General features: G+C 38.6%; 1 protein-coding gene across 1 annotated transcript in view; it reads left to right on the top strand.

Annotated features, from left to right (window-relative positions):
* The window catches only part of LOC150090877 (CUGBP Elav-like family member 4), a 358549-nt gene extending 350799 nt beyond the window's left edge, over nucleotides 1-7750 (top strand). The window contains exon 4 of the mRNA XM_090375848.1: nucleotides 7541-7750. Coding sequence (XP_090231974.1) covers nucleotides 7541-7750 — 210 coding nt within the window. The remainder of the gene's footprint in view (nucleotides 1-7540) is intronic.
* Nucleotides 7751-17091: the final 9341 nt, after the last annotated feature.

Below are 17091 nucleotides of genomic sequence, written 5' to 3'. Positions count from 1 at the left end.
AAAAAAAATAAATAAAAAAAAACCCAGCTTGTGTACCCTGTACGCACAAACGATGTTTTATTTTATGTGAAAACAGCCATGGCTTTTGCAATAGAAATGGAGACTAGCTGATTTATCGTAGCTATCGTTGCGTTCATACAATTTCCCACAGGTTCTTTAGGAGCATTATTAAGCCACAAAATAATGTGAGCATGTGGACTGCCACGATGTTGAAATAGACTGAAGTAAAGTTAAAATACAATCCAGAGTTTATTAAAATGAATCACACACGTTACTGCCTCTTCATTAACTAATGTCGCCTTTTTCCATAAAATGAAGAGCTTTTGCTTGCTTGTCAGGGATATCCAAACCGTCATGTTTTAATTTGTATAAATTTTTTAGCAATTTAGGCCAACCGATTTCGTTTGCACTCAAAGTTAAGAGGAACGTAGGTTTACCCAATTGTATGATCATAGCAAACAGATCACTTTTACTTTGTGTCCAGTAATAAGTTTGAATTAGGAATCGATTTCTAAAATTCTAGATTGTTTTAAATGCAGTTATTGACTTATTCTCGAGATTGGATTTGTTGTTTGGTGAGCTTAGTGTCTTTTCCGATGTATTTAAAAGCAACTGTTCACGAATCTCGAGTTCTTAGTCTCATTATTTTCATGGCCATATAAAGAAGATGATAGGGCGCCACTCCACGCCAATCTGAACGGCGAAGTTCACTCGATGCCACCATAAACGGTGTAACTTTTAAATTATCTCTAAACTCTCTATACTGACCAAGGTAAATGCTAGAAAGGGCAATTCTCCGGAATATTCGTCAAAAAGCAAACTTTGTGGAACATTTCGTTCACCAGGAGCTATTCTTAGATATTTGTCATCGCTCCACAAGAGTTTGTTGTTGAGCGACTAAACTTTCTTCAATAGGTATAGGCTTCATCCATTTCATCACGTGTAGGAGCATCGTCGTGTTCCATATTTTCATCGAAGAATGCTTCGTCAACCTTTGTATCATACAGACAATACAAAGGAGTCGTAAGTAGATACTTTAACCAAACCCTTACATCTCGTTTACGAACCAAGCCCATTAAATAACTCGATTTATTTATTTTTATTTTTTTTACGTTTGATATGAATGTTAACGCAACAATCGTCGTCTATTCTCCAGTGCAAATGATTGACCATCGGATTAACATTTACAGGAACATTTATAATTTGACCCAATATTCCGTATTGGGCGAAACCATGTCTTGGTCTTCTAATTTGCATGGATGGTATACGAGGAGATGTGAGTTGCTCCGTTGATAAATCCAATCGAGGCAGATGAGCTGGATAAGCAGGATAAACGGAACCGTCGCTCTTCGAAAATGTTGAAATGGAATCATTTTTGAGAGATGCTCGAAAAGTATTACAAGCCTTCATAGCAGTTAGAATTAAGGAGGTTACTTCCCGGAGCGCACAATTTTACATCATTTTCATACCATAATCGATCGCAGAAATCACAACCAGCTCCAAATGTATTTTTCAGAAATTGTCGTTCCAATTCTTTATAGGAGTTACGATTATATTCGACGTTCTTGTAAATGATTTCATGCTCGACTACTGTTGAAACCTGTGGAATGTCTACAACAGTCGATTGAGCTGAAATATAATTTTGTTTCTTTCTGTATGATGCAGTTGAAGCTTGTTGTTGCAGTATACTCTGTCTAGCCGGTTCAGGAATCAATGGAAAATCCTCAGATAATTCATTTGAACTCAAATCTTCTGGATGGAAATCTTCAGGAAATTCTTGAATATAATTACGTGAAGTCGACCTATATTGGTCGATATTGATCAAAATCTTGAGAAGCAGATTTTATTAAACTCTGAATATTATTTTTATTATTTTTTTTGTTATCTATGTTTTTGAACTCGTTGTTGTTGTTATTTGGTTTTTAGGAGCATTAGCAACTAAGTCCATATTGCTCCGAGGGATATGCGGTGGTCATTCCCTGACCTTTCCGCATCCTCCATATTTGGTGGCTCACGGGCTCGAACCACGGTCTAATCAAGAAGCGTGTGCTACGCACTGCTGCTCTTGCCCACCTGGCTACGGAGGCGCCTTTGAACTCGTCCTTTTGTCGACCTGGAAAGCTTCTTCGTTGGCTTTGAAGCTTTTATCCTTGCACACTTCTCTCGATTTCCCTTAGCTGGAGTTTTAGCCATCTTCGAAATACTTTTTTAAAGTCTGCATCCCCCCCCCCGTTCTCCGTGATTTTGGACTCGTTCCTTTTCGACACGAGAGGCTTCTTCGGTGGCTTCGAAACTTTTATTCTTACATAATATTACTGAACTTCCTTACCCGCTGCTTACTGTACCGAATCAACGTTAGTGACTGTGTTAGCGTCATTTAGGAAGTGACGTCATTTCCGTATCTTAGTATGAACTTTACAGAATCAACTACTTACCCTACCAACTCAACGTTAGTGACTAAGTTAGCATCGTTAATGCCATTTCGAAAGTGACGTCATTTAAAATCTAACAGCCACCTAATAGGAAGTGACCCAACTATACAGAAATGATGCGTTTTCTGAGGGCACCATCATCAACGATTTCTTTTATTATTATTATTATTTATTTTTTTTAATCAGAATTTTAATTGTAGATATAGTTTTGAGTGGTATTAGCATCCTCTCTGGAAGAAATCGTTCAAACCGCTTAATTGTTGGGTAGGTTATTACAGAGAAGGATGTACTTTGAATGTATGTGGAAGAACTGGCATTCTTCCTAAATGGTAGTAGTGTCTTCTACTGTCATTTTGAATGTTACCGTAAAACACAGAGCAAAAATCGCATTGTAGTAGGACCTGAAGGTCTTGACGCCACCTAACTTGAATAAGGGATCTTCTTAGCAGGTTGACCGTTTGCATAGCATGTAGTAATGGGCGGGGGGGTTTCAGCTTTAGTTCGAACATACCCTACCGAATAAGTCAATATTTGTCAGATTCGGTAGATCTGAGTGTTTTCTAGACAACTGGCGCCAAGATTTCGGCAAAATAAGACTGGTTTAACATGGCAATAAATCTATGTAAATTGTTTGGTTATAATTGTATGGAGATAATCAGCGTGACGTGCAACATCTTAACGTGCATTGCCTCAGCATGATATTTAAATCTAGCTTGGGATGTTTCAGATCGTTATGAAAGTTATTGCTGTGATTGAAGCTTTGCACAACATAAGATTCAGTTGTGTTGTACTTTTTTTTTTTTTTTTTTTGTGCAGTGAATTAACAATGAACTAGTGTGAAGGTGGCTAGGGTTAATTTTCAAGGTATGCTGGTAGGATGCTGTGACTTTGGTACAGAATTTCTTGGATTATTTATTTTATTAATTTTGGCCAGAATCTTAATCACTTTGCAAGCACATAAATTCTTTATTTATGTAATATAAATAATAATATTCCGATATTATGGTCTTATTTGCAAGGCACTGGCAGAATTAAATAACAAAGTATTAACTAAACCAAAAAAAAAAAAAAAAAAAGGTTTTATACTTTATATGAGACATGGGGTTGCATAGTTTAAAAGAGCTTCTTTTAGTGTTTAATATGTTAAGAAACCACAGTAGACGATAATCGAAATGCTTATTAAAAGATACGGCTCATTTGTGCATTTTTAATTAAATTCGTCGTGAACGTAATCTCACAGAGATATCTTCATTATCCATCGCATTGTTAGCTCTGTTGTAGGGTCAGCTGTTGTTATTTGGATTTCATGTAGATTCTTTTGTAAATGTACTACTTGTCTGACAGGTATGGCGTGGCATTGAAAAACTGGAAAACTACACAGGTGTGCAAAACTTAAGGAGGACCAACACTATTTCTAAATGTTACAAGCACAAAGTCAAACGAAACAGCCTGTGGCTATTTGCATAACTGTGGCCGTTCAGTAGAAAGCTGGTGCACATGCAAAAGTTTGAATTGTGATGAGAGGGCTCACCTAAACAAAATATAAGCAGCAGTTATGTGCAAATTACCGAATGGTGAGCACGATTGTTACAGACGTTCGATTGGTTTTATACAGTGCTACAGACAACGAAATGGCCAGTAGACAACATCTGGATGACTTTACCCTGGGTCGAATAATTGGGAAGCTCGAGAAAGATCGAAGCGCGAGGAGTGTGGCTGCAGAGTTCGGTATCGCCCATAGCATCGTCTCACGTGCGTGTTCGGACTTCAGAACGACAGGTACAGCTGTTCGAAGGACTAGTAGTGGTCGTCCAAGAAAACCAACGCTCGATGATGACCGCTATATACTCCTCCAGGCCAAGAGGGACCGACACCAGACAGTGGGATCCATTGCAAACCAGCTGCACAGGACTCTGGATATCGCGGTTTACTGTGGCCAAGCGACTCCACAAAGGTTGGACTGTTTGCCTGACGGCCAGTACGCTGTGCCCCTTTAATACCTGCCCATCGGAGACACCGTTTACAGTGGTGCATCCGTAGCCAGGTGGGCAGGAGCAGCAGTGTGTAGCACACGCTTCTTGATTAGACCGGAGTTCGAGCCCGTGACCACCAAATACGGAAGATGCGGAAAGGTCAGGGAATGACCACCGCATGTCCCCGGAGCAATATGGTCATATTTGCTAATGCTCCTAAAAACCAAATAACAAACAAACAAGTGGTGCATCGAACACAAGGACTGGACGGCAGAGCAATGCGGTAAGGTACTCTTTACTGATGAGAGTTGATTCAATCTCAGCAGCGATTCTGGACGTCAGCTAATCTGGCGAGAGGTTGGCACACAGTATCACCCCGCAAACATCACTGAAAGGGATCGATATGGCGTTCGAGGTGTTCTCGTCTGGGGAGGCATTATCTTGGATGGGGGTTGTGGTCACGCTACTGTATTGAGGTAATCCTTCCCCATATGCATCTGTTCCGAGGTGCTTTTGGCCCCGAGTTCGTGTTTATGGATGATAACGCCACACCCCATCGCACTGAAGCTGTTGATATTCTTTTGGAAAGTGAGGACATTGTTCGTATGGATTGGCCTGCCCGTTTCGCTTGGTCTAAATCCCAATGAACACATATGGGACGCTCTGGGGAGACGCCTAGCGGCGTCCACACCTACCAGAAAATGTTCACCAGCTGAAGATGGCGCTGACAGAGGAATGGACGATGTTACCGCAATAACTTGTTTGTTTGTTTTTTGGTTTTTAGGAGCATTAGCAACTAAAGCCATATTGCTCCGGGATGTGCGGTGGTCATTCCCTGACCTTTCCGCATCTTCCGTATTTGGTGGTGACGGGCTCGAACCCCGATCTAATCAAGAAGCGTGTGCTACGCACTGCTGCTCCTTCCCACCTGACTACGGAGGCGCCGCAAGGACTTATCAACAACATTATTCTAAGTATGGACAGGTGCATCGACATTAGGGGTGGCCATATCTCCAACAGTGGACTACCTCTTCTCTTTGTTCCACCTTTGGCAGTGACGCATCTGTATCATGGCAGCCAGTGCTATGTTGCCATTTTTGAATAACGTCCCTCTGTACCGTTTTGTTTCCGTTGTTGTGTCGGTGGTGTTTCCTTAATCATTTCTGTAGCTCACGAGGTTCCTTTGGTATGCTTTTCCCATATCCAGGCCACTCCAGTGAGAAGCTACAGGTGAAAACCTGACTGGTCCTTAAGTTTTGCACACCAGTATAGAATTTTAATGGAATGGTGTAGCTGCACCCCATTGGATATTTGGATCATCCACGAATTTCGAAAATCTTTAAATCCCTTGCCTTAGATTGAATGTCACTTTCGCTTCGTATGCCTGTTTGTTTTGCTGAAAATAGTTGCGGTGGCTTTCAGTATTTTGAAAAACATTATAGGCAATCAACTGGTCGACGAGCAAATTCATGCTGTGCTTTGTATATATAAATACAAATAGAAGTGATTGTGCATATACTTGGCGGTGGGGGGATCTTTAAATGCGTAATACATGTGCGTTCTTTTCTAAACAGTGATAACACATTTTTGCTACCTGTAATGCTGAACAAGTCACATCCTTCTATATTGTAAAATTTTTTTTACTAGGATTGCCAGCGAGGAGGTAAATGACAGTATCTTAGTTCCCTAATAACGTATTATGATGCATTGAAAAGAGCATAATTACTCCGTAATTACGCTAAATATTCGATACGAAACGTTATTATAAAGATAATCGTCAAGCAAGAACCTCATTGAGCTTTAATGCCGATGCGTGGTTATCATTCTTAAGTAAAATTGAATTTCCAATAGTGGGTGGCTTTCAATTAATGTCACATGTCATAAAAGTATATAATTTTTTTCCACTTTTGTCCGCTGTGTTATCTCTTTTCCTAAAATGATTGCACAGAAATGATAAATTTCTTCATTCGGAAAAGAAAGCACTGCTGTAATAAGATTGTGTGCCTGACACTGTTAATTATCACCTACAAAGTTAATGATAGCCCCTCTCACCCTCTCTTTAAATACTTCTAAGCACTTACTCCAGCTTGTTAATTATAAATTACTTTAAAGTAATAAATTAAACGGGAATTTTTTTTCATGAACATTGTATACTAATGGTAAATTAACACGTAAATATTAGTGGCCAGTTTACTGTTTGCATGTTCCGTTATTTTTCACTATAATATTATTAAATATTAATGTATAAAAGTTAAATATAATTATGTGGTCATCACAGTAGCACAGTGGTTACAATGATCCCCCTTTCCATACTTGGTGGAAAAGGGCTGAGTTAGACGGTCCCAGGAGAGGGTGGCATGGTTTATTTCTTTCTCGGAAACTTAGATAAAAAAAAAAAAAAAAAAATTATTTTTCAAAATAATTTACATAGTGGAAATGAATAGAATTTTTACGTATGCAAATCTTTTTTGCATATGTAAAACTCCACTATGCAAACCTTTTACATAGTGGAAATGAGTAGAGAATGTTTCGACCTTGGTTAAAAGTGAAAGTCAATTACACCTACCTTATCGAATCTTCTATTTTTGTAGAAAACTGTACATGTAATTGTGCTAACCTTGTTATTGTGCTCCTGATATAGAACTTAAACATTTTCTGTGACCGACACTATGACCTGGTGGAGAGAACTATCATTCACCAGATCGAAATCACTGGTGCAACAAAATAAAGTTTGAATATCCTTTAGTTGAAACTTGATCCAGCGAATCCAGCAATTTTGTTGCTTTTGGAAGCATTTTCGGAGCCACGGTTTTGTAAATCTTTAGTACCTCCGCGTTTTTTATTGAAATTTGAATTGTCATGAAATCTCCGCCTGTTAAGTGCAGAAGTTTAGCGTTGGCAGCAATAAGAAATTACAGAGAACTAAATCTGAGCCATACGGAAGAGAGAAGACTTGTTTTAGCCAGAAATTATTACATATTCAGATTGGCCCGAACAGAGGTGCTGTAGTGATGCATGCAAGTTTATAATGTTTCATGCATTGTAACTGGGTTATGTCTATAAAGCGCACGCGTGCAAAATAAACAAAAACGCGCCATTTTTAAGATATTTTTATAACATACTTGTATCTTTTAGTACCCGCTTTTGAACTCCTTTGTAGTGCGATTGACAGGTTGGCTCAATGACAAAGTTTTGATTTACAATTCTAGCGATGTCAGAAAACGTGATCAACTTGTTCTTGATTTAGTTGGATCTACTAACTATTGGAATGTGAGAGGATTTCTGGCCAAAATTGCTACTTCCATTTTACGTGAAACGTTTGTCGTGCATATTTTCACAAAATGAATGACACGTGCAATTCGCTAAATTTGTGTTGTGAATTCTACGTGTCGCAGTTTTTTTTTTTTTTTTTAATTCCTGGAGTGTAATTTATGCAACCATCTTATTGTTGCATGTGCTTCCGTTATAAGAAATAGTCTTTTTATACAAATGATTATTAATGTTCTTAAAATATTCGGCCAAATTAGTTGAGAGGTCCAAGTAATGTGGAGTTAACTGTTTTATATAGTTATCTTAGAATACTTCAGTTATCACCTTTAAATTGCAGTTCCTCTTCTCCCTAGCCACTTGATGTGCTTTATTCAATTATAAACTAGATGGTAGAAAGAAATTGATTTTAAGTGATGGAATAATACACTTGAATACAGGAAGTGCATGGGCCCCTGCCAATGTAATTGGAAGAGCTTTAAGGGTTCAGAGAAACTGATAGTAGACAGGATGGGGAAGATGGATATGCATTTGGTAAATATAATATTTCAAAGTCTCACGCGCTTTCATTGGGGGTTCGATTGAGGTCTTCCAGGATGAAAGAGTCAACCGTGACTTCAAAGTTCCACAGGTGATCAGTCATCTGTGGTCCGTTGTGAAAGAATATGGCGAAATACATATACGAGATGCTAACGATGGCGTAATGCTCTACTGAATAACCAGCAACTACAAAATTTAAATAATTTATGTAGTGTTAAAAGTATATTCAATGAAATGGATGAATTTCAGTTATTACTAGTTATATCTACGGATTTGATATAATGGCACTCTGATATAGGGAACACAAACTTGTACAGACATAATTCACAATGCCGCAGTATGGTTTAATTCGCTAATCTGTTTAAACCCTAACAGTAATCACAGATAGAGTATGCAGTTGGAATCTGAGCATGAGAAATCAGTAGCCAATTTTGCCGAGAACAGGGGATAAAGACTTTCAGTTATATGTAAATGCGAAGGGTAAAAGAATTAACCACCTAGGACCTATGCACTGCGAACATGGTACTCATATATAATCCAGCCTATGTTGCTGTTTGGCTGACTAGTCATTTTTTATCGATCGTCCCAGTAGAAAGGCCTTTTTGCCGTGTGCTAGGTATATCTCTGTATATCAGTATCGCTTAGCTTACAGTGGATTATGGATCTCTGCACTAAGATAAGTGCTAGTCATGTTACAGAGAAGAATCTAACAGAAAAACTACTGAAGGACAAGAGACAGAGATTTGTTATAAATGTTCATTCTTCAGAGTGGACAAGGATTGTAAGTGGTATTCGTCAAGGTACGGTACTCTTGTTTGTGATTTTGTTGAAGGATGTCAATGAGGAAATAAAAAATACGATGTTTAAATGTGCAGATGATGTGAAGGTCGGAAGTAGGGTGATTAGTGTTGCAAGCCAGACTTAACTCCTTCAGAATGATTTCTACATAGTTAGTGGATGGTCAGAATTCTGAAAGTTACGTTTAATGTCAGATGTAAGGCACATGGGAAATAACCAAGAATAACTTATTCACTGGTTGGCGAGAATGATGGGTGTAATTAATAAATCTTAATAAATATAATTAATAAATCTTTATTGCAGTGCAATAACACAACCATTCACAGCCAATAGATTATATTACTATTGGCCGTGAAGCCAATAGTAATATAATGCAATAATAATGTAATATTATAATCGGCCATGAAGATTATCATACATTGTAAGCAGCTGGCTACGAAGGCGCACATTGTTTAATGCTCAGGTTTTGAAGGCTTGATCTTAAAAAGATATTGCCTTAGTAATATAATGCAATAGTAATGCAATATTACACTGATTTCCATCAATGCTTGCTGCACCGTTGTCCATAATTCTGTACTATTCCTGGGTGGAGGGTCCGAAGCTCGAACGGACCTTTCCACGTCATCCCAAAGATGCTCCACAGGGTTCATGTCCGGTGAACGGGGAGGCCATTCCATGAAGATTACCATACAGTGTAAGCAGCTGGCTACGAAGGCGCACATCGTTTCATGCTCAGGTTTTGGAGGCTTGATCTTAAAAAGATTGCATTAGTAATATAATAGAATATTACACTGATTTCCATCAATGCTTGCTGCACCGCTGTCCATAATTCTGTTCTATTCCTGGGTGGAGGGTCCGAAGCTCTTGCGGACCTTTCCACTTCATCCCAAAGATGCTCCACAAGGTCCATGTACTGTGAACGTGAAGCCATTCCATGGTGGTAAAATCTGTGGAATACTCTTTGAGCCATGTTCTAGTCACCACGACTCTGTGGGGGAGGCGCATTGTGGTGCAGGAAGAGTCCATTGCCCTGTGGGTGCACGATGACCATGAACGGATGCAGATGGTCTGCAAAGATGGACACGTAATCTGGACCATTCAGAGACGTGTCTAGACGTACCAGAGGTCCCTGTGTGTTCCAGTTGAACACGTCCCAGGCCATTACCGACCGTCCAACTGCCTGAACAGTTCCTTGTTGACATGACGGGTGCATATCTTCGTGTGGTTTCAGCCAAATACGCACCCTCCCGTCTTCTCGAAATAACTGGAAATGGGACTCATCGGACTAGGAGACCGGCTCCAGTCATCCAAGGTCCAGTGCCGATTCTGTCGCCCAGTTGAGACGTACACTCCTGTTCGTGGTGGTAGCAACGAGATTCTGGTGGTTCGGCGGTTCCCATAACCTATTGCGGCTAATGATTGCCTGATGGTCTTAGTGGAGACGTTTCTGGCACTGCCCTTATTGAAGTCAGCGGTGATTTGTGCCACTGTCGCTCTCCAGTTGGCTGAAACAATGCGAGACAGACGTGGACGGCCACCTTCGTCCACCACCTTTCTCCGCCCACAGCTGTATACGATGCTATGTTATTCCGGAAATAGCGTATTCCCGATACACTCTACTGTCGAATGGGGATAATGCAATTTCTGTACTACCTCCGCGATAGAGTGACCCATGTGTCGGGCACCCCCTATCGTCCCTCTTTGTAACTCACGACGTTTATCCATACTGACATCGGATTACCGTCTACGTGAATGCAGTGTACCTATATACCTGCCAAGCGGTGAATTCGTTCACTAGCGAGAGGGGCGACAGAGTCGCTTTGCCCGGGAACCAGGTATCCCATGAATTCTGTCCTTTCAGTGTGATGTAATATTATAATCAGCCATGAAGATTACTATACAGTGTAAGCAGCTGGCTACGAAGGAGCACATTGTTTCATGCTCAGGTTTTGTATGCTTGATCTTAAAAAGATATTGGGCTTCTTGAAAGGGCGACTCGTCTGGTGAGAATAGCAAAATGCATATCCACACGAGAAGAGGCGGCGAAAATATTGGCAACAGAGTGTGGAAACTAGACATCTCAGGGTGGTATCTGATTAAGCTGTACAAAGCACTTGGGTTGGGGAGGAACAAAATGAACGACGAACAATATTGGCCTTGAGGCCAATACTGATGTAATAAAATAAGTAATTTAATACAATGGTAATGTAATATTATAATCTTCGTTGTTTGGCTTTTGCTAACCTGAGTTTTGTGTGAAGTATTTCATTTCACTGTTCAGGGTATGTCTATTCACCCCATACTCGAATTTTTGAATTGCAAGTAGTTTCAAAAATGCCTTTTAAAATTGGAAATCCTTATGAATTTTCATTTTTCGAAAATTAATAGCGAAATTTTTTGTTTTCTTTTGATCATTTTTTAAAACGTTTTCATATATAACTGTTGATTTTCTTGTGGGGTGAGGAGAAAAATTATATACAGTCAATAAAGAACTTTGTTGATTACATTTTTATAATTTTCGAGAGTTGAATGATGGTTCTTTGGCTTTAAGTATATATTTTCATATAATTTATCCTGATTATATATTGCCATCTTATATGTACATTAGTTCACTTGCCTTGAAAATAAATTTCGAGAGAAGGGAAAAAAAAAAAAGAAGCCATCTGACGGAGACTAATGACATTTTAATGTCTTCACTACCCACCTAGTCATAATGCCAGCCAGTTTTGAGCTTATCTCACATACTGGGCAGTATAGGAATAATAGTTTCAACCCCGAGTCGCGTTTTAGATAATAAACTGACGATTTTAATGCAAGAGACCATCATGGAAAGAAAGGCGACCTATGAATTTTATCACAATTAATTTTGCATAATGTTTGATTATATTAGGATATTTTCAGTATTACTGCCTCCTGTAGTTATTAATTGGAGTTTCCTGTTAATATTTATAACAGGATCGGTAATTATTAAATGGTTGTCTTTTGGATCAAGCGTTTCTTTCTCCAGCTGTATTCATATGTCTCATTCACATTTTAGTTATTGGTGCTTTTAAATTATCTGGAATCGTTCATAGAAAGGTAACGTATTTTTTGGTGCATTTCGTGATGTATTCTAATGTAGTTAGGTATATTTATTTTGAATTTTTCCCACTAAATTTCTGTGTATGAATAATTAGAATCGTTGTCATGTGGCAACTTATCAGTGACCATAAATTTATGTAGTGCCGTTTGTCAGCCCATTTGCCCCAAACACTGTCAGAAATCATGGTTCACCCGAGGGATACTTCATTACTTTCCAGATTTTAATCCTAACAAGAGCCCCCATAGTTGCCATGGTGATACCAAAGCTCATCAGCACTCTTCTCAGAAACTCGCACGTCTTATCCGTCTCGTTTCCATGGTGTGGATGTTACCAAAGGTGTGACTCACTGGATGCTTTCAGGTTTTCCCCGGAAAGAATATATCTGAAACCCAATGGCACTTTATTAGGCTCTGAAACGTGCTCGTGCCTCTGTAGGGAGTTTATGTGCCTAGAAGGGGAGTGCACAAACTTGTCTCATTAGAGTAGTCTGTCATATCTCAGGCATGGGTTATAGGCATGTCTCTCTTTATTATCTTGAAAATGGGTACTTAGTATTAGCGAGGATCAATAATTTCATTCTTTCCTGCTGGTCTCCGTCAAATAAATAAATAAATATGAATTAAACACAATAAAAATTGAATCATAGAATTTTAAACAAATTTTATTTATCGTCCATGTTTAATTTGTGCATCTTTTTCTTTGTTTTTATTATTATTGTTGTTGTTGTTTTTCTGGCCATGTATCATCGTTTTAACGGCGTTTCCTTTTGATATAGTATTAATTTGTTCATTAGGTTTATTAACCAGTATTATTAACTCAAGGTCATAAAAACGTCTAACTCAATAATACGAAGTGGTAGAATTGTAATCTTATGTATCCTAACTGTAATCTGAAGGTTGGGGAATAATTAAAATAACTCAGAATATTCAAGCTTAGTTCTGTTCAGATGCTGTCTTCGTGGAAAGTCAATAATATAAAGATCAAAATAAGTGTTTTGGTGTGTAATTGTTCCTTAACAATACCAGAATCTTCGTGCTTAGTTTTGAGGATCACAAGTAGGAATGGTCAATTCAAACTAGTAGATGCATATTTATTACTGTTTAGTTTTAGCAATTTTTGACAAATTTTCCGATACTTAATTATTTATACCAACGGTACTGCTAATGCATATGCTCAGCTTTATTTTCACCTCTAACCAGTTGTTCGGTTTTTAAGAACAGTGTCTGTACATTTATATTCAGCATTCAGCGGAATATAAATGTTCCAAAAATAAAATACTGTAATACAAAAGTGTGTGTGTGTTAGCGCCAAAACAACTAGGGTAGTTAGGCAGCAGTGTATTATGTTTTTAAATTGCGTGTGTTCTTTGGTCGATTGCTTGTTTTCTGGACCTGTGTTTTGAGAAGAAAATACTATGCAGCCTGAGATCGACTAACTCAGCCACTTTTTATAAAAGGTCCATAAAACTTACTCGCAACTATATAATACAATATTATCACTTACAATCTTTAAACACAACATAATGTATTAGACATGGACGACCATTCCTTTGTATAATGCTTTTCATTAATCAGAAAAATGGGTTCAGTATATCTAAGTTATACTGAGATAAAATAGGCTTATGAGTGATTTAGATTATCATTAAAAGAATCAACCTGTTCATCGAGATAATTCTTTTCACGAGCAACTTTAAGCATTTTTATCATCTTGTAGTAAAAATCTTTTGCAACAGAACATGAATACTGTTAAAATTTCGAATATTAAAAATTTCTGAAGTTGGAAAATTTTGAATATTAAGCAAGCGCAATAATTAGGTAAATGAAGGAGCATTGTAGCAAGCAGCCTCAGTTTCAGAACGCACAATCCGTCTTAAGGCGCATTGTGCGTTCTGAAATGCCTCTTAGGATACCAATGTTGTACTGGGTTGTTATTTGACTAAAGTGACTAGATTCTTAGTATTGCAATGATTGACATCTAGGGGGGCGGGGCGGATTTTACAACCCCCTAGAAACGGTATACACTTTTTTTTTATTTATAAAAATAATATTCACATACAAAATATAAATTTAATACATATACTTCTTTGAACTAAACATATAAAAAAAATCATCACACTTCTAAAAAAAATATAGCCTATATTTAATTAAATTTTTTTTTAACAAAAAGGCTGAAATTCAGTATATGGTACCTCTCGTGTTACGCTACGTGACCAACAATAGGTTGCGTGAATAACATGAACTCAGAAAAATAGTTGTAATTAGCTGGGGGAACACACTCACATATTAAAGGGATCATGTTTTTAATTGACTTTCATTTTATATAAGTGAAAACGGGGCAGGTTTTTTTTCTGTGAAATAATGCTAATAATAAAAATACATATTTCTTTTAACAATAAAAACAAGGGAAATTGAATATATTTTTTTTCCCGCTGAGTGAATTTTTCTTAATAATTCTTTATTATTTGCTATTTCTTCGTAAATTTCTTAACAAGAATTAGCAAAATTGCACTTAACTTGTAGTATTGCTTTCAGCGTTTCTACGGTCAGTTGTGTTTTTGTTGATGCCACAATTTATTTACTACCGAAAAAACTTTTTCCTTTGCACCATTCTGGCAAATATAATGCAGATCATTTGCATTATGTTTGCCATTAAGTATGGAGGCTACATGTCCAATCCGGGACATTTTCCAATGCGGGGCAAACGACTGAAATCTGGGACGTCTGGTCACTTTATATTTGACTGTTGTAATCCTGTTATCCTGCACATTTGCCGACCTGGCTAGCCGGGTGGGTAAAGTGCCTGCCTGGCAACCCAAAGGTCGCGGGTTCGAATCCCGCCTCGGGCTTGAATCACAGTACTGCAAAAACCTTGGGAGGTGCATTATGGCCACAGAAGCCGATGCGCCAAAAACTAAATAAAAAAAAAAAACAAAAACAAAAAAAAAAAAAAAAAATATCCTGCACAAGTCTGTCATTTCCGTTACCCTCTCGGATCATCGGGACGCTTCCGATCATAGAATTACCGTTTACTGGATGTTATTTTAACTAATATAAGTACACCTGAAACATTGTGTACTTTCAGTTTGTGAAGTATTCGTACTGGCATGTCTGGCACTGACTACTATTCCACGTTCAAAGTTGCTTAAATTTTTTGTTTTGCGTCTTTCTCGCACTGAATTGTACACACTGCTTTATATCGTATTGTACGGACACGTGATACTGTCACTGAAAGAGTGCCCTATTCATGAAAAGAGTAGGTATACCTAATAAGGTGGCTACTTATTGTACATTTTTTGCTTTTGACTTTCCCTTCCCTGACTTCACTTGTTATTCACATCAATACAGAGCATATTAGGTAAATGCTACAGGATCGTGTTACAGGTGTTTTTTTTTTTTTTTTTTTGGGTAGTTGTTGGCGCATCGGCTTCTGTGGCCATAATGCATCTCCCACGGTTTTTGCAGTACTTTTATCCAAGCCCGAGGCGGGATTCGAACCCGCGACCTTTGGGTTGTCAGGCAGGCACTTTACCCACCCGGTCGGCACAGATTCATCGTAACGGAAATGGTTGAAGCTAATCTAGAAAACTTTGGGAAGAACTTGTAGATTGTTGTTTTCATCTGTTGTGAAAAGAGTTGGTTGTTTGGTGTGGGTACTAACAAAAAAGACTCAGCTTCATTGCAGGATTTTTTGGCGGAACCTGTTGAGGAATTGGTTGAGGTTCGCATTTAATAATTAGATCTTAGGAATAACAAGAAGACTGTATGAAAGGAATCGGTTATAACCTAAACAGGGAGAATTTGTCTGTAACTGGGCCGTGATAGTGATGATCTGGATGATGGTTGGAGATTGGAACCCTCCAACAACAGAGATCCTAGAAACACTGAGCTGATATTTGACCTACAACTGTATTTAGCACACAAACCAACCTTTGTTCTTCAATTAGAACTTTTATCCTGACTAAGGCCGCCGTAGCCTAGTGGTCAGGCGCGCGGGTGCATAAGTACACGTGCCTTGAGTGACCGGGGTTCAAGCCCGTGACTGCTGAATACGGTGCTGTTTCTTGTAATCTGTCTATCTTGTGAACTCCTCTGACCGTTTGGTCGTCCCGGAGTATAAACAGAAAAATTTATTTATTTATTTATTTATTTTACAGAGGTCATTTCAGTGGTCCGCTACTGCGACTGGACATTGTTTGCGTCCAGTAGCGTGAAAATCCTTTTGATATTCTTATTAGCCGCTGAAGCCCATATTTCTACTTCGCAGTGTAAACTAGTGCAGAATAAGTAGGGATCTTGCTTGTAGTGACGAAGAAAGCATCAGAGTGTAGATGTTACTCTAGTTGCCCGTGCAAATAGTATGGACTTGATCAAGAAGATATGTAAAATACTATAGAGTAACATATAGGACTGTCTGACAACGATAGCATCCACACCTGAATAAATTGTTGTTGGCCCCACCAACGACAATTCATGAAGTGATTCGCACTAAAGGAGGGTTGTACATTATTAATGGGGGGGGGGGGGTAAACAAGTTACTAATTTTCAGCCCGGTGTCGACCTTTCATTTCATTCCATTCTCTGGTTCCTGTCCAACGTGCCACCTGCGACTGCCCGGCTTCAAGTCGTCCAACGGCTCGCCATCTCAAAGAATCAACTAAACGACGATGACTTGCCATTCTGAGTACTGGAGATGTGGCTATACCATTGAGAAAGCTAAAAAAAAAAAAAAAAAAAACGGGAACGAAGTGACGTGGTCGCAACCCGAGTTTTTATAGGCATGAATAATTTGCATAATGTGCGGTTCTGTAAGGTGGTAGATTGATTTATATTGGGTACTCGGAATTTGCATGCAGGATGCCCATTATGCCAAATACCTTCGGCGAGACCACAATAAAATATTCATGAAAAACATTTTGTTCTGTTAATTTTGTCCAGTAGTATAGGCCTTGCTTGTTTTTAAATGCTGGGTTGAGAGTGCTGGTGTTACACGCTCTTGTTCT

Source organism: Mastigoproctus giganteus, chromosome 1 (genome assembly GCF_048544385.1).
Source record: "Mastigoproctus giganteus isolate SK-2022 chromosome 1, ASM4854438v1, whole genome shotgun sequence".
In the NCBI taxonomy this organism is placed as follows: domain Eukaryota; kingdom Metazoa; phylum Arthropoda; class Arachnida; order Uropygi; family Thelyphonidae; genus Mastigoproctus; species Mastigoproctus giganteus.
The sequence above is the reverse complement of the archived record's forward strand: the minus strand, read 5'-3'. Positions and strand labels throughout refer to the sequence as shown.